This window comes from Cervus elaphus, chromosome 9 (genome assembly GCF_910594005.1).
Source record: "Cervus elaphus chromosome 9, mCerEla1.1, whole genome shotgun sequence".
NCBI classification, from domain to species: domain Eukaryota; kingdom Metazoa; phylum Chordata; class Mammalia; order Artiodactyla; family Cervidae; genus Cervus; species Cervus elaphus.
The window spans coordinates 92937141-92962894 of record NC_057823.1 but is presented as its reverse complement, the minus strand read 5'-3'; the positions used below and the strand labels follow the sequence as shown (position 1 = coordinate 92962894).

At 38.5% G+C, this 25754-nt stretch overlaps 1 protein-coding gene across 10 annotated transcripts in view; it reads left to right on the top strand.

Annotated features, from left to right (window-relative positions):
* The window catches only part of FAM172A (family with sequence similarity 172 member A), a 394773-nt gene that overhangs the window by 246458 nt on the left and 122561 nt on the right, over positions 1-25754 (top strand). For 7 of the 10 annotated variants that reach the window (XM_043913602.1, XM_043913603.1, XM_043913594.1 and 4 more), the window contains 2 exons: positions 6614-6730; positions 12782-12866. In XM_043913602.1, coding sequence (XP_043769537.1) covers positions 6614-6730; positions 12782-12866 — 202 coding nt within the window. Of the gene's footprint in view, positions 1-6613; positions 6731-12781; positions 12867-14227; positions 15821-20486; positions 20775-22918; positions 25375-25754 lie in introns of those variants that run through there. The other 3 variants (XM_043913601.1, XM_043913595.1, XM_043913596.1) reach the window with 3 other exon arrangements.

Here is a 25754-nt window from a genome sequence, read left to right as displayed (position 1 = left end):
TACTTTCAAAGGAAAAGCAAAAACAGTGAGAGCTGAGTGTCATGCTTGTCTGAATTTCCTGCTGGGCAATTTAGTCCTCTTATTTCATCTACCAAAGTCTGTGTATATTTCATTATGATGAGTAAAGGTACTTCAAAAGCCTTGGGTGACAGAACCAAGGTTTTTATGTTGCAGCATAGGTATTTGTGGGTAGCATGTTACTGGGATCAACCTGTACAATAGACTCTTCAGGAAGACGTTAACAGAAAAGACTCTGCCATACCCAGCGTCGGCTGATTAGTCATCCTGGCCATGGGCACATTTTTAACTGAGTAGGCCCAATTGCACAAAACGTAGTACACACACAAGGGGACCTACAGGGCGAAAAAATGTTGGGAGGCACTCATGAAGACGTCATTTGAGTAGAAGCACTGAGTGTAATTACCGTCTGCACTGAAAATGTGAAAGGGTCCTTTCCAACAACTTTACTGGAGGAGCTCTAGAAGGAGCTGATCTATTTATGTACATATATATATATATATATATATATATTTTTTTTTTTTTTTAAAGATGTCTCAAACTTCAACTGTGCTATTAACCAGAGTGATGATTCATTCATGCTCACACAGTAGTCATGATCCTCAGATTTATAAACGTACAGTAGTGTCAGATCTTAATCTGAAGGAAACACGCGTTATTTGATTTTCTTTGAGAATGCTCTTTCCTGTACAAGTGATTCACATGCTGTAACCCTCATAGTACATGTGTGTAACACATGTCAGAATTTAAAAAGAAAGTAATGGCTTTTGCTGATGAAAGACTTTAAAATATTTCCCTCAGAAACATGTTTAAAATATATTAAGCATGCAAATATAAATATGGGCCTGAATGCGCATATACTCCTCTCTCCCCCTAAGCCACACCGACTCTTTCAGAAGGTCCCCTTGGACTTTAAAATATAAGACATATTTATTCTGAGTGCCGTGGCTTCTGGGTCACACATGTGGGAGAATAAAATTATCTGTTTCTCCTGTAGAAATAGATCGGGTGAAGACAGCCCAATTCAGAGTTCATTTCTTCTTCAGGTGAGGAGTATTGAATCTAGTACTGACTTGGATTTATAACTTCCAAAATCCAAGACCCTGGAGGAGAGACATGAAACTGCTCCCACAGATTTCATGGCAGAGCATCCTTATAACGTCAACATTTCCCTGCCTTCAAAAACGTATCTTCTCAGCGAAGACAAAGAGAGCAACTTTTTCATTTAATTTAGGGGAAATAAAAGACTCTTTAAGTTTTCCTTTGCTAAAAGTAGTCCACAATGGAGTTCTGGAAGAAATGAAACCCGCGGAAAAGTGAAAGTGAACAGTTTGTAGGTACAAAAAGGGAATTAAGGAACTTTCAGGGTGACATGAAGTATTTGGATTGAGCCAGGTACTTGTGGAGGTAGTAGGCAGGTACCTCACTTGAGGGCCTTGGAGAAAGCCTAGTGAGGGAAGTTAGGGGGACAGAAAAGGCCTACCTGATCCCTGGGAGAGCTGGTAGCAGCCCTGTGAAAGGATCCTGTGCGCGTGGGGGGACAAAGGTCGCTGCTGCTAACCCTGGCCCTCCCGTGCCACCTTCTGGTGCTCTGGCCTCCATCTAACCAAATACTCCTGCACGCAATAAGCTGTCTTATTTTGTTACACTTACTTAATGTTTAAAATCTTACTCTTAACTCTGGAAGAAAAAAAAAATCGGTGTTTTTTGCTCCGAATTTCAAACACATCAAAAATTTTAATAATAAGGTAAGCCTGCATACAAATGGTTTATGTTTTTACTGTTCAAAGTACTTGATATTTACTGGGCTAATCTTGTCAGACTGGTGACATGCAGTCCAATGAAGGAAAGTACAGATTAATTGTGTATAAGCCAAGGTGAAAGGACATTATAACAAAAAAATAGAATAAATGGAATAAATAGAATTAAGGGGAAGCAAAAATATCAGGTGACAGCATCAAATATTTTGTACTAATTCTCAAACCATCAATATAATTTATAGAAATATTTAGTTTCCCTGTTACCCTAGACATCATTTATTGTAGAACCATAGTAGTAATTTTTAATGGTATTGATAGTCTGATTTTGCTTGTGGCTGATTTCTATCTTAGCATCATTTTTAGAATTTAAATTTTATTTACTGATTTGGATTTGAATTGTTTTAACCATTCTTTTAAATGTCCAAGTCAATGAAAAAGAAATTAATCAAATGAGTTTATTTATGCAAGAATATAATAATATATTACTGAGAAATAGACCCCATGTGATACAGATGAAAGAACAGAAGACATAAAGTCATGGTCAAGTGAGAGTTGTGTCATTTTACATGATCCCAGACAGAGTCATATCTGTGTGGCCATTAACCAATTTCTCAGCTTCAGCTTCCTCCTCCAAAATGGGGGAAATGATACAAGTCATACATTTATTTCAGTACTATTTCAGAATGAAGTGGGAGTATTCATTTTGAAATTTATGAAGTGCTACTTAGAAATGTTATACACACAGATAAAAGTAGGCAATAATTTAACTGTAACTTTGCCACACATAACCTAATACACCATGAACTTTAGGATAATATGTCTGGGTTATCAGTTTTTTGATACTACACTGCCATCACTCAGTTAAGTCACTCAGTCGTGTCCGACTCTTTGCGACTCCATGAACCGCAGCACGCCAGGCCTCCCTGTCCATCACCAACTCCCGGAGTTTACTCAAACTCATGTCCATTGAGTCGGTGATGCCATCCAGCCATCTCATCCTCTGTCGTCCCCTTCTCCTCCCACCGTCAATCAAGGTCTTTTCAGATGAGTCAGTTCTTCACATCACATGGCCAAAGAATTGGAGTTTCAGCTTCAGCATCAGTCCTTCCAATGAATATTCAGGACTGATTTCCTTTAGAATTGACTGGTTGGATCTCCTTGCAGTCCAAGGGACTCTCAGGAGTCTTCTCCAACACCACAGCTCAAAAGCATCAATTCTTTGGCTCTCAACTTTCTTCATAGTCCACCTCTCACATCTGTACATGACTTTTGGAAAAACTATAGCTTTGACTTTTGTTGGCAAAGTAATGTCTCTGCTTTTTAATATGCTATCTAGGTTGGTCATAACTTTTCTTCCAAGGAGTAAGGGTCTCTTAATTTCATGGCTGCAGTCACCATCTACAGTGATTTGGGAGCCAAAAAATAAAGTCTCTCACTGTTTCCATTCTTTCTCCAGCTGTTTGCCATGAAGTAATGGGACCAGATGCCATGATCTTCGTTTTCTGAATGTTGAGTTTTAAGCCAACTTTTTTACTCTCCTCTTTCACTTTCATCAAGAGACTCTTTAGTTCTTCTTCACTTTCTGCCATAAGAGTGGTCATCTGCATACCTTAGGTTATTGATATTTCTCCTGGCAATCTTGATTCCAGCTTGTACTTTATCCAGCCCAGCATTCTCATGATGTACTCTGCGTATGAGTTAAATAAGCAGGGTGAGAATATACAACCTTGACATATTCTTTTCTGTATTTGGAACCAGTCTGTTGTTCCATGTCCAGTTCTAACTGTTGCTTCCTGACCTGCATACAGGTTTCTCAAGAAGCAGGTCAAGTGGTCTGGTATTCCCATCTCTTGAAGAATTTTCCACAGTATGTTGTGATCCACACAGTCAAAGGCTTTGGCATAGTCAGTAAAGCAGAAGTAGATGTTTTTCTGGAACTCTGTCACTCTTTTGATGATCCAGCGGATGTTGGCATTTGACCTCTGATTCCTCTGCCTTTTCTAAATCCAGCCTGAACATCTGGAAGTTCACAGTTCATGTACTGTTGAACTATACTGCCATACTTAAGACATTATAACCAAGAAAAAAAAAATAGTGAATTTTTTTAAAAAATATTGGTATTGGGATCATGATCTCTTACCATTTTTAGAAATTAAGATCCCTTTAAGCATCTAACGAAAGCTGAGCATCCTCTCCCAGAAAAATATTCATGTCACTCACAGATAGAATTTTTCAGAGAATTTCAAACATGTCCTTATCCTTGGATCCTAATAAAAAGCACATCTCTACCTCAGATTGACATATAGTAGGACTTTGGTCACTTGGCCTCTTTCCTTTCAGATTTCTGGGTTTTCCACACCATCACAGTCTTCTACTATGGACTGTTAAAGAAGTTGTCTTCCTACCTGTCTGTGCCTCCACGCATTCCTTGCTTTAGCTATGTTGCTTCTAAGGTCTGTCTCTTACACAGTCTTGGTTCCTGTGTTCAGTCTCCCCCCAGGCAGCACTGCCATTCTCCGGCATGTTCCGTCAGTGCTCATTCCCAGTGAGGGAGCGAATGGGGGCTAGAAACCTCCCCAACAAATGCAAGGCGCAGAGACTTTGGACAGAAATGGCAGCGGCAAGTAGGTCAGCACTGCCCACTGCAGCAAGGCCAGCACAGAGGAGAATCATCAGAAAAACTAAACTGTTAAGATTTTCACCGATTTACAAATCTAATCCTTTGCAGTCAAATATTTGAAAATTTTTGTGACTGAGTTCATTTGTAAACAGCTCTTGATTCAGAGCCTCTGGAATCTGACCATTCCCCTCCTCTAGTAATACAATATGAAAGTGCTTTTTAAACTGTAAAGAACTGAAACGGCGTAAGGGAGGATCACGCTGGATTATAATGTGATTTGATGAGATGTGAAGAAAAGTTATACATCATCACCTCCCTTTGTGTGAAATGTCAGCCAGATGAAAAAACAGACCAAAGTGCCCCCCTCCCTCCCCGGTAGTTAATCTATCAACTGTATATTTTTCCAGGTTTGTAAAATTTTAATCCCCAGATCTTCTACTTTTGCACTAAATCCTCAGTCTTTTCAACTCTTTTAACTGTATATCATTTCACAAATGGCCCTCAATATCTAATGTCTTCAGACACTACCACTACCACCTAATTTAAGTCAGCATGTGTTAACAACAACCAAAAGAAAATTGAGCACAAATATTTTTGAATGCAGACATATTCTTAGAATACCAGGAGACCGCAGTGTTCTTATTTTGTAGCTTCAGCAACAATCGTCCTCCATGTCCAAAAATGTTCCTGTTTAGAAAATGAGAATAAGGACATATAAGTTCTTTGTGAGCCAGAGAGATTCACTGTTGTGGAACTGAGGTTTTTATTATCTGATGTTGGTTTAAATTTCTGTATTCTAGTGCCACTGTGAGAATCTTATTTTTAAAATAAAATCTAGAAGCAGGTAGCACACTATTTAACAATGAATATCAAGTCCTGAATTGGAGTATTATTTTATGCTTTTTAAAATATTATCGGTATTGCCAGGTGAGTGTTGCAGTAATATTATCATGTTGATAACCAGCATTGATTTTAAGATTTGCACATTACATAAGCAGAAACCACAAGACACAAAGGTTTAAGGTTCAGAAATGCTGCTGAGGTAGCGTTAACAGTGAATTAGATTCCCATTAGGTCCTTTTCAGTGAAAGGGGATCTGCATATGTAGAGTTTAAAGGAGTTTAAGAGAGAGAGAGAGAAATTTTTAATTCAAAATGCCAACAGGCATCATTTGGTATTAGAAGCATGGCTTGCACTGTTTTCTGTGTGAGCTTTCATCACCGTTCAGAATTCTTCCTTTTTTAATGCAGTAATTTATTTTTGATAGACAATAAATTAATAGCACATGATAGAGAAATTGCTCTCTTTTTAGAGGGAGAAAAGACATTTGATGCAAAGGAAGAGTGAGAGCATGGCTATGAAATTTGAGGCTATTAGATACTGTATTGTAACTAATTTTTTATTAAGCTTTCTTATGTTTGTTGTGTCAAATTAGACTTACTAGTGTTAGCTGAGTTAGAATGTTTTTGATTCTTTTAATCTAGAACTATTATTGAATATTTCTCAGGTTTTTTTTATCTTGCAGACCTCTAATGAATTATTCCATTTCTTCAAACCAAGTGGCTCTTTTTAAAGCTTTAGAACCATTTAGTTTTATGGAAACAACATTCTATAAGAAGAAGTTAAAGTATAATCATTTTTCTGCATAAAGAAACACATTAGAAAACAAAATGACATTGATAATATGAAGAGGAAGATCTTTGTGGGCATTCAAAACACCAAGGAATTTTGAGGCCACGGTGAAGAGCTGGCTAGTTAAGATGGAGAAATCAAAGCAAGATATCTTTCTTTACTAACATACCATCTCCTGACAATTAGCAGAAGTTAGTCCTGAGTTGCTGAGAGTGAACCCCTGGTACTGACTTCCCTGAAGCACAGAAATAGGAAGTGGTGGAAGAAACTTGTAATGGAAGCCCTCAGGGATTCCTCCCGGTTTCCCCTGTGATCCCTTTAATCCTTGAATTGTCAAACCACATGGAAAATAATAGAGCTGCGTAGTTCTAAGTCTTAAGTGGTATTATCTTTAAAAAAATATATATTACGTCTTTTCACATCTCTGAACAAGAATAGGGCATGTGTTCCGCGTAGAAAAGTGTAGCTTTGAGCAAGAAATGCATATTGCTTTTTCATTTTTAATATTATTACCTATGACTAAGTTTGTACCCAGTAGGAAAAACAATTATGGGCAATATTTTATTTTCCTTTTTAAAAACAGATGATTCAGCGAGAAGCAGATGTGAAAAGTAAGGTGGCTGCTGTGGCGTTGACAGACTCCGTCCACAACGTGTGGCATCAAGAAGCTGGCAAAACGATCCGAGAATGGATGAGAGAGGTGAGATGGTTTTTTTGTTTGTTTTTTTCAGTGCTGAGATGAATGAGTGTGAGCCTTTTATATCTGGAGCCCCCACCAACTTATATCACCTCCCACCCCCAAGCTCCCTTTCTGGAGGCAGAACATTTAGAGGGAATAGAGAAAACCAGACATGGTTGAAATAATAATAGAAAACCCTTTGGAAAAATGATTGCTTTTTTGGGAGCCCTTGCCCTCCCCCCCCTCCGTTTTTTTTTTTTTTTTTGGCTTTCTATGGACTATATGTATGCATATAACAGATAGTAGGAACTTTGGCTGAATATGGTCATGATCTGTTAGGTTATTATTCCCCGATATTTATTTTTCCCACCAGCTATTTATCATTGATACTGTTTTAATTATAAGAAAGAAGTGGTCAGTGTATGCCTCTCTTAAATGGATGGCTCACTGCTGCCAGTAGGGGGAGAAGAAGTAAAAAGCTGAAATAGCGCTTTGCAGACCCTTGAGCTAGGAGAAACCCATGGTCCACCTTAGGCTAAGAAAGCTTTTCATACTTCCAAAGGGCTTGTGAATCTGAGAGTGTACAAGAACTCATTCCATGTGGCTCAGACAGTAAAGAATCTGCCTGCAATACAGGAGATCTGGGTTTGATCCCTGGCTTGGGAAGATCTCCTGGAGAAGGAAATGGCCACCCACTCCAGTATTCTTGCCTGGAGAATTCCTTGGACAGCCCATGGGGTTGCAAAGAGTCAGATGCGGCTGAGCGACTAACACTTTCACGCTTTCATTGAACATGCTCCCAGTTCTCAAACAGCTTTCAGCTCATCATTTCCTTGATTCCTATTGCAGATATATAGCTGAAATTTCTTTTTTATTTATATTTACCTTCCTGATATTATAAGAAGTTAACATCAGCCATACCATGCTTTAGCAATTATTTAATCAAATCAATACATATATTTATATGAATGAGCTGGTTGACCTTCCTGATTTTCTTCCAGTTTTTTTTTTTTTTAATAGAATACCCAGGTATTTATTCAGCTGACCTCTCACCGTAGGGACAGTGAATAACTTCTACCAGTTCTCATGGTATACTGTAAGGATCAGAAAGTTAATGTTTAAAAAGAGTTTTGAACAAACAAAGTCTAAGATATGTGATCCCTTAGTGGTGTTGCCACATCACCAGTCTCTCTTCACTGTCCTTCTTCTCCATTAGAAAGAGTGCTTTCATCATGCACGAGTCCAAAATGCTTTTACTCCACCTCTCACAATAAACATATAAAGGTGGGATCTTTTTTTAATCCATTCCAACACCGGGGTGTTTTCTGACACATTGCTGATTGCATTTTCTCCTTTCACAATTTAGCTACATCCTTTATTGTCATTTCCAAGGACCTAAATTCTCTTAAGAGAAATTTTGTATGTTTTATGACAATTACTTTCTATCCATCCAAATGTATAGATAACCAGCTCCTAGTGTTATATAACTAGTAAGGTTTATAAATGATCTGTTGGTACCTTTTTCCCACAACATAACCAATATAGAATTTAGTACTTACCCCAAACTAGAAACATCCCTGTTTATCATTTTTTAAATTGTAAGTTCTTCATATTCCAGGTGAGACATATAAAAAAAATTTATCTAGATTTATTTTTTAAGTATTTCTGAGACTGGATTAGGTATCCCCTTCAAAAGTCAGAATATATTGATCTGTACATTTTTTTCATCTGACTGAAATAGGGAGTATCTGAATTCATCTTAATTTAATCAAAGAAGAGATAGAAAGTAACCAAAGGGACTTCTTACCTTGGGCTCCAGGCCTGTAAGGCTGAGTGGGCAAAGATGAGCCCACTTAGCATAAGGAGGACATTATGCTAAGTGAAATAAGCTAGACACAGAAGGAAAAGTGCTACATGGTCTGACTTACATGTGGAATCTAACAGTCAAATGCACAGAAGCAGAGAATAGGATCGTGGTTCCTGATGTCAGGAAGGTAGAGTAACCAGGGAGATGTTGGCGAAGGATTGCAGGGGTATAGAAGGCACAAGTCTAGACTCCTAATATACAGCATGATGACTGTATTTCATAATACTATTTTGAACACTGGAAATTTGCTAAAAGGCTAGATTTCAGGTTCTCTCACCACACACACTGAAAAATGCTAGCTGTGTGAACGAGAACATGTTAATTGGCTTGATTACAGTTATCATTTCACTGTGTGTATGTATATTAAATCATCATGTTACACAACTTAAATATATAGTTTTTATTAAAAAAAAAAAAAGGCTGAGTGGGCGAATGTCATTTCCTGACATATCCCTGGTCTCTGAAAGTCTGCTGCCAAGCCAGATGTGTGCTTCTCCGTAGTAATCATGATCCCTCACCCATCACCATTCAATTCTGAGCATCTGTCCTGGAAATACAACCTGGTCAATAATAGTTGTTATCTAAGGACACAACACCTTGCATATTAAAGATCAACCTATAGACATTGATGATTTACAACTCATAACAATGAGTAAAAATCTACACTCAACCAGAGAAACAGGCATCTCCAAATACTTCCAAATACTTTGCACAGGAATACCTACTGCCTGCTTCTCTCTTTAAACTTCATACATTAAGGTATAACCTTTTTATGAAAACTTTTCATTCACTTCATATCTGCACTGAAATATTGTCAGCCCTTGATTTAGATGTCAGTGTCACTGAGCACTGTGACCTAATAGGCACTTCTAAGTTTTTATTAATAACCACAAATTTTTGGATTTCATAAAGAAGACAGCATACAGCCACAAAAACCTGTAAAGTCATTATTTCACAGTAAAAGACTTTTAAATGGAAAATGCTTAACTTGAGGACATCACTATATTGCCTCTTTTTTCTCTTTATCCCTCAGACCCAGAGAAACTGTAGTTACAGGATCCATCTCAGTCTGCTGGCTCTGGCCAGAGGCTTCTTTCTCTCTGCTTGTTGGTTAGAATGGGGCCGGGCTGCATCTGAGGCTCAAGCTGGCTCTGTTGGTCTCTCTAGTCCAGCATGTCTTGTTGTCCACTCAGGACGACTGAGAATAAGATGGCTGGGGTCTGGGAACGCCTCCAGCATGATTTGAGTTTAGTAGGGCTTTCCTGATGGGCTACTTCTATCATCATCCAAGACACTTCACTAGTGTTCATCTCAACTGAAGAACTGGGACAGGATGCAAACGGAGCACTGAGAAGTGGGGTAGAATAAGCATTAGAAAAGCAGTGAAAAGAAACACGTCTCAGAATAGAGAATTACATTTGATAAGATGGAATTTCAGATTGAGTTCTTATGTCATGGTGTATGTCTTTGCCATGTTTCCTTCCCTTCATATACTTCCGAGTTTGTTTACATTATTTTATTTCATTATACCCTGTCATATGGCAAACATATTTTTAGCTGGTTTTGTCCTTTTCTCTGTATGCTTTTCCCAGTGGTATAAAAATGTCGCACAAACATGAACACACCACGCTTGTACGTCAACTTATGGTATCAAACCTTTACAATCCTGTACCAGTACTTTGTCATTGCAAAGAACTTTGGGACATATTTACTTTAACTGTAGGGTGTTCATTTTCTATCCTGATTTTATGAGAAATCAAAACCTAAACATTTGACTAGATAAAAACTGAAATTTCAGAATCATAAAATGGTAAGCTGTATTTTGCTTTAAATATTTTGAGTTTAAAGGTGACCTGGATAAAATCCATTTTGTGGATTTTAAAGTCAATGATAGCAAGTTAAAAAATGATTAATCAACTGCATACTATAATGTACCATTACTGTTATTAATACTGAAAATATCCTATAATACTTACATACATGAAGTGTAAGTGAACAGTATTAAGACTGACATATCACCTGGGTTATAGCTGACTTTCATCAGATTTGGAGGTACCTCTAGGATGAATAATAATTAAAACATATACCTAATCGCTGCCTGTCTGTCAGTAGAGCTAATTGCTGTCATTGAAAAGACTAAATTGTTTAAGAATTAAGAAAAAGAGAGGAAAGAGAAAGTCATTCTTCAATGAAGCTATCTTCCAGTATCACTTCAAGCCTATTTTTAGTACCTATAGAAGTCATGATTTTTTAATTTATTAGGGGTTGTGATGAATGATAAAACAAATCGTCCATTTACATATCTTGACACTGCTTTGGAGAATACTTATTTCTTACAAGCAAGTGTCACATTGTATATAAAAGCTGGCTAATTGTGTGCTAATCTTCCGCATTATCTAGAACTCTCTGATGTGGTATTCTATCAATAGTAATATTAATTTTACTTATTTCAAATGTATGAAATATCTTCTAAGACCCTATTTCTTTTATAATTTCTTATCCCTTACATTGTATAGTTTTGCATTCAGCTGCTAATTAAGATTAGGAGTGCAAATTATAGAATACATATCCACTTTAAACCATCAAGCTTTTGTAATACATGCAAATAGTAATATTTTACCCATTTTAAGCATAAAAAGAAAGAAAACATTTAAGAACATTACTAGATGTTGTGTTTGTTTTCATGTTTTTTTTTTTCCCACACAGTTCAGTAGTTTCATTGATCTACTGTTTCTTACAAAAATCTGCCATGCTTTGTGAATTTCACTTTCTAATCTCAGACAGCAACCCTTCCTTTATGTTATTCCTGCTCTCCCTGGTCCCAGAACAGTAGGGTTGCCTTGACAAATCTATTCAAAAGCCATTCCTCGGCCTTTATTGGTGGGGACTGGGGCCTTTGAAATTCTCTCCTCACTGCAACACAGCTGACATCTTCTTCCAGACAGAATGAATTAAGGAAATACAATAAGACACTTGATCTACCAGTCAAGGATCTTTCCACAGTGAGGTCGGACTCCATGGTGCACAACCAGGACAGCAAACATCTAAATACACACAACACATGCTTGTTTATGAGAATAGCAATCAGCGATTTTTCCGACATGATTGATAGGATGATTTCTTTTAAAATAAAGTCTGCCTGGAAAGTCATTGTGTGTGTGTGTGTGTCTGTGTGTGTGTGTGTGTGTGTGTGTGCTGGAAATTTTTTTAAAGCCATATAAGGTTAATCACAGTTTTTAAACCATACTTCAAATGTTGTTGTTGTCTGCGTGCGTGCTCAGTCATATCCGACTCTTTGCGACCCCGTGGATTATAAACCACCAGACTCCTCTGTTCATGGAATCTTCCAGGCAAAGATACTGGAGTGGATTGTCATTTCCTTCTCCAGGAATATTCCCAACCTGGAACTGAACCCATGTCTCCTGCATTTGCAGGCGGAATCTTTACCACTGTACCACCTGGGAAGCCCCCAGACTTTAAATATACACTTAAAATGTATAGAAGGAATATAGATTATTTCCATTTCATCTAAGTTGTAAATCATCATCTTAGAGGTTTGTCTTCAATACTGAAGGTTTTGTGTCCTCAGAGCTACAGTTCACCTGACTTGTTTCTTTTGATCTGTTTGATATAGCCTTCACTGTACCAAGTTGAAATAAAAATTAAAAGATTTTATATTTATATGGGCCATTTTGAGGATTAGTTGCAAAATTTATTTCCTCTAGTATTACAGAGACAAAGAATATAGTTTTAAAATAATGCTGTTTTTTACATGTTCAAGTTAATATTTATTTTCATCTAAAAACTAAAACTAGACACCCTTTTCAATTTCCTTTAATTAAAATACTAGACTTCTTTTATAAGTATATTGCATCATGGTTCACAGAAGGTTACATGTCTTCTTAATATCAGGACAGATAATTTGCTAAATTGTAGAAGATAAACTTTTTTCCACTTTTTTGGAAAAAAGTTTAATTACTGACTGCTTACATAAGAGGATTTCTTACAGTATATAAAGGTAGAGTTGACTGTATTGATTGTTGATTGTATTGGATAGATTGTATTGGACACAATCAATTGTTGATTGTATTGGATGGTTTGTATCCAATTGTTGGTTGTCTTGGATAGATTAATCTCTGTAGCCTAACAAGTTGGCCTTGCCCTAAATTGTGTTTCAACAGAACATTGTCTCTATTACATTGCAGAACTGTTGTAACTGGGTCTCTAGCTCAGAACCCTTAGACACGTCAGTGGAGTCCATGCTGCCTGACTGTCCCCGAGTCTCAGCAGGTATGTCTTTGATGAGAGATGTATAGAATGCTTTTAAGGTGAAAAAATATGCTCATGAAATGTGGTATTCTATTTTGTGAATTAAGCATGTTGTTCTGCCTTGAATCTGAATGAATTATTGGTAACATATGGCACGGGGCTGACACACTACCCAAAATGCATCAAGTGGTTGAAGATGCTTACCAACAAACCCAGTGAAGAATAGATGAAAACAACTTGAGAGTAATATAGACAGTTGCTGTTGAAGCCTAGGGAGACAAGATATACAATTAAAACCTAAGTAAAACAAGGACTGGATAGCCATACAGCATCTCAATAGTATTTGTCTCCGATTAATGACCAACTCAGTGATCCAGTAGGAAGTCAAGCCTATGAGTTCAGAGAAGAAGATTGCTGTGGCCTAGAGTCTAGAGACGTTTTTCATGTCAAAGCTTTTGGTTAGACCTTTTGTGTTAGATAGGACTTGGATCATAGGAAGACGTGCAGGCTGATACTCTGGACAGAAGAAAACACCAATGAAGGAGGAAGGGCTGGGTGAATCAGAAGATGTCCATTTCATGGGGAACTATGAACAGGCGAGACCAGCCTTTCCACTGAAAGAAAAGAGGGGGCGGGCTGAGCACCCGAGGGAGCAAGTGGGCTCCACACAGTTTGAGGTTGGTGTTGACTTCCAGCCTGAAAGGTTTGTGCTTCAGTCCCTCATCTCTAGGTCAGAAGAAAGAGTGACATTTCTCATTGCTTTCTGGTTTGGGCTTTCGCAGTTTTTATGATAAACGCAAAGTGAGCAGTAGTGTCTGATTATGATACAGAACAGAAATGGGTTTGCTGGTCATAGGTGCCAGAGAATGAGCAGAAGTTTTGAACACGTTATTCATTCGCTTAGTCGTGTCCGACTCTTTGCAGCCCCGTGAACTGCAGCACACCAGGCTTCCCTGTCCTTCAGTGTCTCCCGGAGTTAGCTCAAAATGATGTCCATTGAGTCAGGGATGCTGTCTAACCATCTAATCCTCTGCCGGCCTCTTCTCCTCTTGAACTGCTCCGTTTAACAACCATAGGAGATAGCTAATCGCAAAGTACTTAAAGTTGCATACATGTTTATGTATTTGAAGGAAATAATTTGGAGAACAGTTCAGCTACTAGGTAAAGAATTCTTATGATAACTAAATTTTACCATCATTAATACCTAAAGTTGAACTGAGCTTCACTATTAGTATAACTAAACTTTCCAGGTATATCATTCAGGGTTCAGTCAGAGAAACAGACTAGTAGGAGATATATATGCCACAGGGTGTGTGTGTATGTGTGTGTGTGTGTGTGTGTGCACGTGTGCATTAATTACAATATATTCTCTTTATTATCAGTGGTTATATTTTGTGAAGTCTCTGAGAACACTGAATCAGCGAATACTGAATCATTACTCCTAAGGAAAATGCAGGATTAGGTTTGGAAGCTTCTGGTCACAACGTTTTCATCAACCAGTCAATGTATATAACTTTTGTTTTATGAGTGTTTCTGTTTGAAGATGCCTCATTTAATATATAGATGACTCACTAACATTGAACTCACAGTCCATGGCACTAACTCATGCCCGAATAGGACTTACTTTCTGCATAAGATACATCGTTATCTTAACACTTCAGCATGTACTTGGACACCATTTCAGAGAACAAAATCATCAACAAAAGCACAGCAATGTGAAAAACAGGGCGCTAAGTAGTCTACAGGATAATTGTTTATAGTACAAAACTGGATCAAGAATTCAAAGCATGACCTTGTTTGACCTTAGTTACGAATATGCCTGTTGAGCAACTCAAATTTTTCTTTTACCACTTTCCACATGTGCATGTCCACAAATAACAAAACACCATGAGTATTGATTACAAATAAATTTTAATTAGTAGGTGAATTCGGAAATACGGAATCCACAAATAATGAGGATAGACTGTAGACAGTAAAGGATTTGTTACAGAGATTTGACCTAGGACTGGATCAGATTTGATTGACCAGTATCTATCAGAATGTCACCTTTACTTGTGATGCTAGAGCTGAGTCTACAGAGCAGACAGCTGTTAAAGGAAGATATTATATAAAGGGGTGAAGAGCAGGATGAGCTGGAACCCATAACCCTGAGCTGGAGCCCACAGGGATGGACTTTGTTCCGTGCCAGTTCTTGTCCGTGTCCGTGTCCTTGGTGGTGTGGCTTCCTGAAGAGGCCAGTGCCCTTTGTCATGAAGCTAATCACCGAGTGAGCCAGCAGATAAACAGTGTGTGTCAGCTTGAAATGGCTGCTGCTTCACTTTAACCCCCCAGATTTCCGACAGAAGTCTCCCTTTGTACCAGCCTAAACAGAGATGTACAGTTTGAAAAGGAATTCTGGGAATCATAGCTCAACCTAGCCAAACTGCCTCACTGCAGAACCTCCACAGTGCACCCCTTGGCACTCATATACATCTCCTTAAACCAGACACTCTTCAAACAAAGACATTAAAGCAGTCTTGCTTCCACCTAACATGATATAACTACCCTATGTACAACTGAATACATGCTAAAAGAGAGGATACAATGCCCTTTTTTTGTCCTTGAATGACGTTCATTCTTCTCATCTTTGATATCCTGTAATTTAATACTGAGAGATAAAGCTAATTACTATTGACACGTCTTACATGAGATGATAAGGAATAAGGCAGAAGAAAACAAAAAATATTTCCTATATATATTCACATCAAAATAGGGAGGAAATGCTCATAACCATTACCTTCTTCATTTTTTTGCAACTGGTCATGTAGCAGGTATGTATAACTACCTTCATTCCATATTCTCTTTGCTTTTAGCAAGCACCTCAACTGGTCATGATCCCTTGCCCGATGGGATGCCCCGTATCTTCATTCCTGAAGGGTGTGAGCTATTAGCAGTCCTGCAGGAGTTACATTACTGTAGTTTTCTGTTGACATTAATCACAGACAGTGTTCAATATTAACACATGTCCTGGAGGATTTCCTTCATTGCAGACATACTCCTATTTACTGCCATTGTGTAGCAGCAACTCAGGTTTTCCTTAGTGATCAGGATTAGTGCCCCTAGCCAATATAGTAGCACTCTCCATTGCTTGTTCGTCCAGTGGTATAAGATAGCAGTTTCACTTTCAGTTCAGTGGAGTCATTGTTGTGATACCTTATGGAAGCATTCCTCCCGATGCAACCTTTAGACCAACGGAGCCTACAGTCATGGGAATGGGAAGCAGTAGTTTTGCTAGTAGACACCAAGGGTAATGAGGAGAGAAGAGAAGCCAGCCCCAGTTCTGCTCCTCATTCCTAGATATGATATCAGAAATCTCACAGGCCCCATAACTGAGTGTTCAAAAAGTCATCCCAGCATCCTCTCCAGCCCGCTGCTTAAGGATAATGGGGAACGTGGTAAGACCCGTGACTCTTGGCAAACCTCGGGCCCTTTCTCATCCTCTTGCCTGCTCCCCCTGATGGAAGCCAGCTGCCACGTTGTGAGCACTCACGCAGAGGCCCACATGGCATGGAATCCGTGTCTCTGGCCGAGAGCCAGCGCGGCTCTAACGTCTGCCAACAGCCACGTGAGTGACCCTGGGAGAGGATCTGAGCCTTGAGATGACACCAGCCTCAGCCAGCGCTCTCACTGTGGCCTTGTGAGAAACCCAGAGCCAGTCGTCCACCTCAGGCACCCTCAGATCCAGGCCCAGCAGATGCTGTTATCGTCATAAGCCGTGAATTTGGGGGCCGCTTTGTTCCACGGCAGTAGGTAGAACAACAGGCTTAACTTCAACTCTGCTGGTTGTTCAAGCCTAAGTGGAAAGAAACCGTAACTTTTTTTGAGCCTCAAGCTTTGCTTCTCTGACATGTTAGGGTTTAAGAGCAGCTCTTTCAAAAAAGACACTCTAAAGCTCCGTGAAGACAATTCGTTCCAACCCCTGCTCCTCCACTACCTCATTAGACTTTGCTGTACAGTTTACCAGAGATAGATAGCCTCTTTATCACGCTCATTGGATCTTATACTAAGTCGTCAGCTCTTGTCTGAGCTTATACTTAAGCTTATACTATTCAGCTCTTCTCTGATCAAATTTTTCTTAGAACAGAGCTTGCTGCTTTCCATAACCTTCTATTTCTTGTGGGTTTTTATCCCAACAAATGTGACTTAAATCAGAAGGCGATTTCACATGCACTCCACAGCATTTACAGTTATCGCCCACTTTCTGAAAGCTTCCTTTATGCCTCTTCACTTTTACAAAAGACCTGCGTTAGTACCTGTTTTCAGTAACAGAAAGAAAGCTAAAGAGGATTTTTGCTTTCAGGAAGAAAGGCAAAAGCAAAAAATAGCATTTGTTTTCAGGGAGCCATCATAGAGGCAGCAAGTACCCTGAGCTTCAAGTGTGGGACCACCACGGTCCTTGCCTGGGAACTACACTCCAAACCCCAGCATCACATTGTCATAGCTCTGAACTGTGCCTGTGAGCATCTGTGCCTTATCTCAAATTATTTTGGGGCACTCGTTTGCAAAATGTGCCCTAAGGTGGTCGCTGCTTCACTTTACATCATTTGGACTTACAAAAGTAAGGAGTTACGAAAGTATGAGTTACCCTACGTTCAGATAGTTGGAAGCACACGTATCCATTTATTCCTCAAATTCATTGAGCACTTATGTTCCAGGTACGTTCTGGAAGCTGGAACATAGCAGTGTCTCCAGCTATGCAGATAGTATAATGTCCTACTCTGTCCCTAGGACATAGCAGATAGTGTAATTAATATCTTTCCCCCCACCCCAAAAAGGGTTTTTAAAAAAAAACTGTTTCCAGGCCCTCTGCTGCTTTTGAACCTGGCATCAGCACTGCATGTGTGCTCAGTTGCTCAGCTGTGTCTGACTCTTTGCGACCTCAGGGACTACAGTCCACCAGGCTCCTCTGTCCATGGGATTCTCCAGACAAGAATACTAGAGGGGGTTGCAATTTCTTCCTTCAGGGATCTTCCCAACCCAGGGATTGAACCCACATCTCCTGCATTGGCAGGCGGATTCCTTACCACTGAGCCACCTGGGAAGTTCAGTTCAGTCGCTCAGTCGTGTCTGACTCTTTGCGACCCCATGAATCACAGCACGCCAGGCCTCCCTGTCCATCACCAACTCCCGGAGTCCACCCAAACCCATGTCCATCGAGTCGGTGATGCCATCCAACTATCTCATCCTCTGTCGTCCCCTTCTCTTCCTGCCCTCAATCTTTCCCAGCATCAGGGTCTTTTCTAGTGAGTCAGCTCTTTGCATCAGGTGGCCAAAGTATTGGAGTCTCAGCTTCAACATCAGTTCTTCCGATGGACACCCAGCGCTGATCTCCTTTAGGATGGACTGGTTGGATCTCCTTGTAGTCCAAGGGACTCTCAAGAGTCTTCTCCAACATCACAGTTCAAAAGCATCAATTCTTCGGTGCTCAGCTTTCTTCACAGTCCAACTCTCACATCCATACATGACCAGTGGAAAAACCATAGCCTTGACTAGGTGGACCTTTGTTGGCAAAGTAATGTCTTTGCTTTTTAATATGCTGTCTATGTTGGTTGTAACTTTCTTTTCAAGGAGTAAGGGTCTTTTAATTTCATGGCTGCAGTCACCATCTGCAGTGATTTTGGAGCCCAGAAAAATAAAGTCAGCCACGTTTCCCCATCTAGAAAGACCAGGCATCAACATTAGTTTGCATCAAATGAGAGAAGAGTTAGGGCCAGTACCCCCAGAATTTTCCATACCTGCTTAGAAAAATTGAACGGGTTTTCTGTCAAGATCAGCAGTTTTACTCAAAGAATCCTTAAAAGATGTTGAACATTTTTATGACATGATAATAGTGGAATTTTAAAGATTAATTTAGTAAGTGAATAAAAGATAGGAGCAAGAAGCCAGCAGCAATGGACTCAGCAGGATGTGACGGTAAAGCCGGTGTGCACGGGTGAAGTAGTGGCAGTTGGAACAGAGTGGGTAAGAGAGCGATGATTCGGGGAGAATCTGCGCTCCTTGTTGTCAAACGGGTCAAATACGGAAGCTGTGGGGAGGGGGGCGACATTGATAAGCTCCAGTGAAAAGTAACTGGGATAATGAAAATATCACTACCAGAAGCACCAGGGAGCTTGAGGGAGACATCAGTTATGGACAAGAAATGATGAAATTGCCTTATGACCTACTTAATTGAGGTAATGATAGTGGAGGTGATGACAGGAAATTCAACTGGAAATGGCAAATGTTGTTTAAGCACCTTTGAAACACTTGGAACTCTGATTAATAACCCTGTTACTGTAATGGTAAGATTACTTGAAGTTTTCAGTGTGTACTGACCACAAGTTAGATGGATGTCCAGACTATCCATTCAGTTCAGTGAAGCCTTTCTTCCCCCCAGATTTCTAACTTACGAAGTTTTATAGCAATATGCTTTTCATCTTTTGGCTAGAAGTTTCATGGTCAAAGCAATGAAACTACCTGTAAAAATACATACTCATCTAATACTGTATTTTTTCCTTTATTACCAAATATGTTTCCCTTTACCCAAAAAATAGACTTAATGCTCATAATAGCTCCATTTTATGAATGTTGTTTACCTATGCATATATATTTTAAAAACAGGTACAGTAAAATTGTTTAATTGTACTTAAAATATCACTGATAATTATTTTCAGTACAGTCATATTGTTTTTATTTTCCTTTGGAAAGCAAATGTGCTTGACAACTCTACACTTAAGAATTGACAGTAGTATATCTTATACTTAAAGTGAAGTCTAACTTTTCAGTTATTATAACATATAGTGAATGGTGGATATTTGAGGGGTCTTGAATATGTACCAAGTGACTGGTTCCCTCACTTTTTTATATTACTAGTATTTCTTACTGGTAAAAATGAGCCCATTGGAAACATTGTTATTCAAAGAAACAAATTGTTTATAGGACATATGTTTACTGTATAGCCCACATTTTGGTTGTTTACATTTGTTATAAAATGACAGCAGCAAATATCTGCCTTAATTATCATGTATAAATATTATGAAATGTTACAACAACAATTTTTTAATATCTGCAAGGATAGTTTAAGTTCTTTAAGAGGAAGGTACTGTGAAAATATAATATAGCTATATATTTTCATTAGTCACTTCAGAATTCAAGGTTGTCATTTATTTAAAAAACAATTGATTATTTTATTCCTGTAGGAATGGAAAAAGCATTTGCAGAAATATTTTCCCTTTCATTCTCCTGTCTTCATTCTTATTTTTAAGCAAAAAATAACTTAGTTATTCATGTTTTCCTGTGTTCTCTGTGATATTGATAAGGGTCACGAAACCATAGTCACAGAAAGATAGAAAATATAATGAAGCAATCAAAAGGAAGACTAATAGTCAAAAAGACAAATATTCAGTAGAACACAGAAATCAGGAAACAAAGCTAAAAGAAACTAGGGTAGCAGTAAAAGATGAAATTAGAAATGATCTTATATGGTGTGTTGCTTGCCAAAAATAGCTAGTATAATTTTTGACTATGCATGAGGAGACATTCTTCCAGGTGAAAGGACAGCAAAGCAGAAATGTTTGAAAGCAGACCAGGTTTCAGAGCATGGTATCTCCTGACTTCTTACAGGTCTAGACACAGCTTGCTTCAGCTGGCCCACAACTGACAGGCCACTCTGCCAGGTGGTTCTAACTGGACCTCAGCATAAGAAAACACTGCTGCCAAGCCTGCACACTCTCAGCTCCCTCTGAGAGTGCTCCCCTCCTGCCTCTGTGGGTGCCTACTTTCTGTCCCCATGCATTCATTCATCAAGAGTTCACCACGGACCAAGCACTGCTCCAGGCGCCAGGACACAGCAGTGAGTTACAGTAGATGATAGTCCTGACATGGAGCTTACATTCTAGTAGCGAAGACAGACAGTAATAAAAGAATAAATAAAGAGAGTATATATATTAGATGGGCTTCCCAGGTGGCACAATGGTGAACAATCTGCCTGCCAGTGCAGGAGACACAGGTTCCATCCCTGGGTCGGGAAGATCCCCTGGAGAAGGGAATGACAACCCACTCCAGTATTTTTGCGTGGAGAATTCCACGGACAGAGGAGCCTGGCGGGCTGCAGTCCATGGGGTCGCGAAGAGTTGGACACAGCTGAGTGACTGAGCACACACGTATATGTTAGATGGTGGTCATTGGTAGGAGGAATAGAAAACAAGATGAAAAGACCTGCGGTGTATGTACATGGAGGGGAAGATTTGAATTGTTAGGAAGGTGGCCAGGGATGGCCTCTTTGAGAAGATGACACTTCCAGAACATTCTTTCCAGTCCTAATCTTCTGCCTTTCCTCTCTGATAAAGACAGTGCATATTTTCCTGTCTATTTAATAACTTTAGAGATCCTTTCCCTAGATTTTGGGATATCTACCGAGCTAATGAAATCATTGCTCGTATACCCTCACGGCAGTCTCTTGCTCTGAGTTCTTGAAAACCTGACGTTCTCATCAGGTTCCTTTATCAGTCTTCTGAGGTTTATGGTAACCATAAAGCACAGTTATCAGAAAGTTATTAAAGTTATCCCACTCTGCCTTAAGCAATGCATACAGAAAGGTGTCACATCTGTATGGCATTCTGGGGGTTGACAGACAGTGGTCACCCTCCTGACTGAGCTCACACCTGAAGGGTGAAAGGATCAGTATTTCCATGTACCTGTGAGCCTTTTGTGCCAGGCACACAGAATGGAAAGCTTTTACCACCCACCATTAAGGAAATACCTGAACCCAGATTCATTAAAACTCTATGGTCTAGATGTCTGATTCTTGTCCATATATTCCCTCCGCAAACTTGTATCCATCTCATTTGTTCTCACCCATGTCATGGCTTGAGATAGCCTTTATTTATTATTTCAGCTTACTTAGAACAGTAGATATAAACCTCAGTACCTCAAAATTTAGAAAGGTAACAGTATATAAATGGTAAAAAAGGAAGAAGAAGTAAAGGGTGAGGGGGAAAGAACCATAGTGGATGTCTTAAGAGATTAGAATTAAGCTTGAAGACTTACTGTATTTAGATGATCCTGTCTTATTCTAGATGTTGAAGGGGACCATTAAATAACATGTTACCCGTCAAACCCCATTTCCCTGCTGGAACAGGGCGTAGAAGATTAGCAATTTCTAGGCGAATTTGAACTGTAGAAAACCTGCTAATGATACCCCAATATTTCTTTGCTTAGATGATCCAGACTATTTACACTGACTTAAATTACTGAATATTTGCTAAATATTCACTTCACTTTATTGCCGAAAATATGTGTTGAGGAAATGACACTAAGGAGTTCTGTCTTTTCTTTGTTAGTGACTAATCACTTCCTTCTAAAGATAGCAATGAAAAGTCAACCGTAATTGCTTCTAGAATGTGGTATCATTCCGAATGTGTGGATGCACTGAGTTGTCTAATATGTTTTTAGACATAGCTCAAATTAAGTAGGTTTTTGAAAAATCTATACTTTGTCTTGTAAACTGCCTTTAAAATTCGAGACATACTAGTACATATGATACTGTCCCACTTTTGACTACTTGTACTGCTCAAGAATTCTAGCACTCTGCTTCCTTCCATTCAAAGGCTATACATTCTAATTCTTTAAGTGATGTTTTCATTAACTAAATAGCACTTTTCAGGCAGTTTTTGTTCTTTACTGTGGAATTTGCCTTATAGCTGTTATTCATAGGTTGGTTTCCTTATTCATTGTTCTATGCTACCTTATAATTATTAGTTAATATTAGGGATGAGTGTTCTAAAAGTTGACCCTAGAAGTTCTTGTGTTTTCAGTGAGTCATTCATTGTAATTAGCTGAAATCTGGAACTTTGGGAAAATAACTGATTAGTGAATCATTTTAAATAATATAAATAAATGTATAAATATATATATGCACACTTAATCAGGTCCAGTATTATCCTGTGACTTTGGCTTTTTCAGTTTTCAAGTAATCACAGTGAATATAAGTAGTTTCACTCCAGAAATCTCACTTTAAAAAAAAAATTTTAAATAGCCACCATTTTTTTTTACAGCTTTCTGAACCAATTTGTGAAAAATTCATCAAAGAATCTGGCAGTAAAGGTGACAAGTCTCCTTTTACTGAGCTAACTTTTCCCTTAAAAGATAAAAAGATTTTAACTAATTATTTTGGAATGCTTGTGGATAAATAACCAAATAATATGAATTTATATCTGTACTTGAAACTTGTGTAAGTTGTAAATTAATCTGCGAGAGAGAATGTTTTTACAAGTTCCCGCAACGGTGTCTTGTGGGCCTTAGTGCTATGTCCCCTAATTGTTGGAAAAGTAAGTTGGGACCAGTGATGCCTAAGACGGAAATCTTCATCCTTTTACTGTGTGTTAAGCATTGATGTCCCCTGCATGGCTGTCTGTGTTTCTCTTGTCCTCTTTTTCTCCTCCCCTCTGTCATCTGTCTGGGTCACTGCTCTGCATGGTCGCGCTGGGTCTGCATATCACCTCTAACTCTTTCTCTGTCGTCTGGTTTAGTCCCCGTGGGTGTCTCTTATAATTTCTGTCTTCTGTGTCTCCCTGGCTTCAGTCTCCCCCACCCAGAGACTCTTTTTCCTCAGCCTGTGGAATCTCATCTGGCCCAGCCCACTGTCTCTGCCTGCCCCTTCCTGACCTGAGTGTTTTCCCCAGGTCCACTGCCCTTCACCTTCTCTTTGACCAACCATGCGATAAGGCCCTCCCATCTCCACCCTTCCTGCCTGCCTGCTCTGTCTTGTCACAGACAGACATCAAGTCACCAGCAGTAAATCTGTCTACTGGCAGAAATACACCCCCCACCAAACATACCCCTTCAGAGAAACTACATTGCTTTCTAGTAGTGTGATTCAGAACTTCAAAATTAAATGTTCTCTGTTACTGAAAAGAGAATTCAAAGTGAATGTTAGGCACCAGAGATAGGTCAAAAAAACCTAAGATGTTCTATGTTATCAGCACTTTAAATCAGGGCTATTTTTTTTTATGTTTTTGTTTCATCATAGTTCTTAAACTATAGTCCTTCTTTAAAGGAAAATAGTCCTGTTTAATGAAAAATCTTTGAAAGATAATTTGATCAGTGACTCCAGATTTAGGTATTAATACTGATTTAACTGATATATGATATCTAAATATTCTTTGAGAATTGGTTGTAATATTTCCACCCTTATTATCTCTATCGTAATGTCCCCTTCAACCATACATATTTCACCCCAAGTATTTAATATGTTCTACCAATTGAGACATCATGTACCAGCTAGTTTATACATGTTTTGAATAATCTTACGGTATAACCCTTGACAAAATTCAGTTGTTTTATATGATTTCTTAATTTCTAAAGTATTACAGAAGTTACTTGTTTAAAATTGAAGCAAATAAACATATACTTCATTTTAAACTTTGTTTATAACGATGATCTTTAAAAATGAGACTTGTGTAAGAGATGATAAATTAAAATTTTCTAATAATCTTCTAAAATCAATAGTGGCTTAGAGATTCTTTTGTTTTTAGCTAGTTTCAGACATTTTAAAAGAGCAAAGGGAATTTTTTATTTTAAATAAATGGCCTTCAAAGAAATTTAGAGTCTAAATGGAACCACACCTTTCTTGCCTACTTTCTAGAAGAAACGTAATTAAATTTAAAATAAGACATTGTTAATTTAAGGCCACAGGTACAAATGGTTAAACATAACCAATATGTGGGAAAGCTATTTGTGGAACTACATGATGTGTGGGTTGAATTTTATAATAAAAAGTATAGTTTTCCATAACCATTGTAGTTTAGATTTTTACAGCACTTCTCTTTTGAAGTATTAATCTCTCAGCATTATTTGGTTTTGCTTTTCTTCAGAAATAATATCAAGCATGCAAAATCAACACAGGCAACAAAACTTAAATTTTAGAAAAGCCAAACTTAATTTTTTTTAACCAATTAGTTATTGATTTAATTATTTCCCCCTAAAATTAGAGCCTAATTCCATGTCTTACTTCAACTATGAGTTATTCTTGCTTCTCTTGGGGTAAGAAACTAACTGTAAATATTCACTCCTTAATTCTGCAAAGATTTTTTGAGCACTTAATGGGTACTCGGCACTAGTCTAGACTCTAAAGATCGCTGCATATGACTCTTGCCCCTCAAGGAACTCATAGACTCCTAGAAAAAAAAGCCTTTTGCTTACTGCAGGGATTCTTTTTGTTCCTAATCAGAAGTTGATCGTGGAAATATGTGAGGTGGAGAGGACGGTTAAGGACTTAGGAACTCCTTCAGGATCCCAAGAGTAAATCTTAGTTCCGTGACACCCTCCTTTATTAAATGGTAAGCCCACAAGTATTTAAGACCTACAGCATCTTTTCAAAGTGTCTGTCTTTCACCATTGAGGGTGATGCTTGCTGTGGGTTTGTCATATAAAGCTTTTATTATGTTGAGGTATGTTCCTTCTATTCCTGCTTTCTGGAGAGTTTTAATCATAAATGGGTGTTGAATTTTGTCAGAGGCTTTCTCTGCATCTATTGAGATAATCATATGGTTTTTATCTTTCAATTTGTTAATGTGGTGTATTACATTGATTGATTTGCAGATATTAAAGAATCCTTGCATTCCTGGGATAAAGCCCACTTGGTCATGGTGTATGATTTTTTTAATATGTTGTTGGATTCTGTTTGCTAGAATTTTGTTAAGGATTCTATCTTTCTTCCCTGCTATTATGAGACCCTGACTTTGGCTTTGTGTTTCAAATGGATGTGTTATTTGTCATTTCAAAATTCTTTAGTGGTGGTATCAGTATTTATGAAGAAGAGCTTTGGATTTAACATGTGTGTGAGAAATTTGTATTCTCCCAGATGTGTGGAGAATCAATTCTATTTCATGG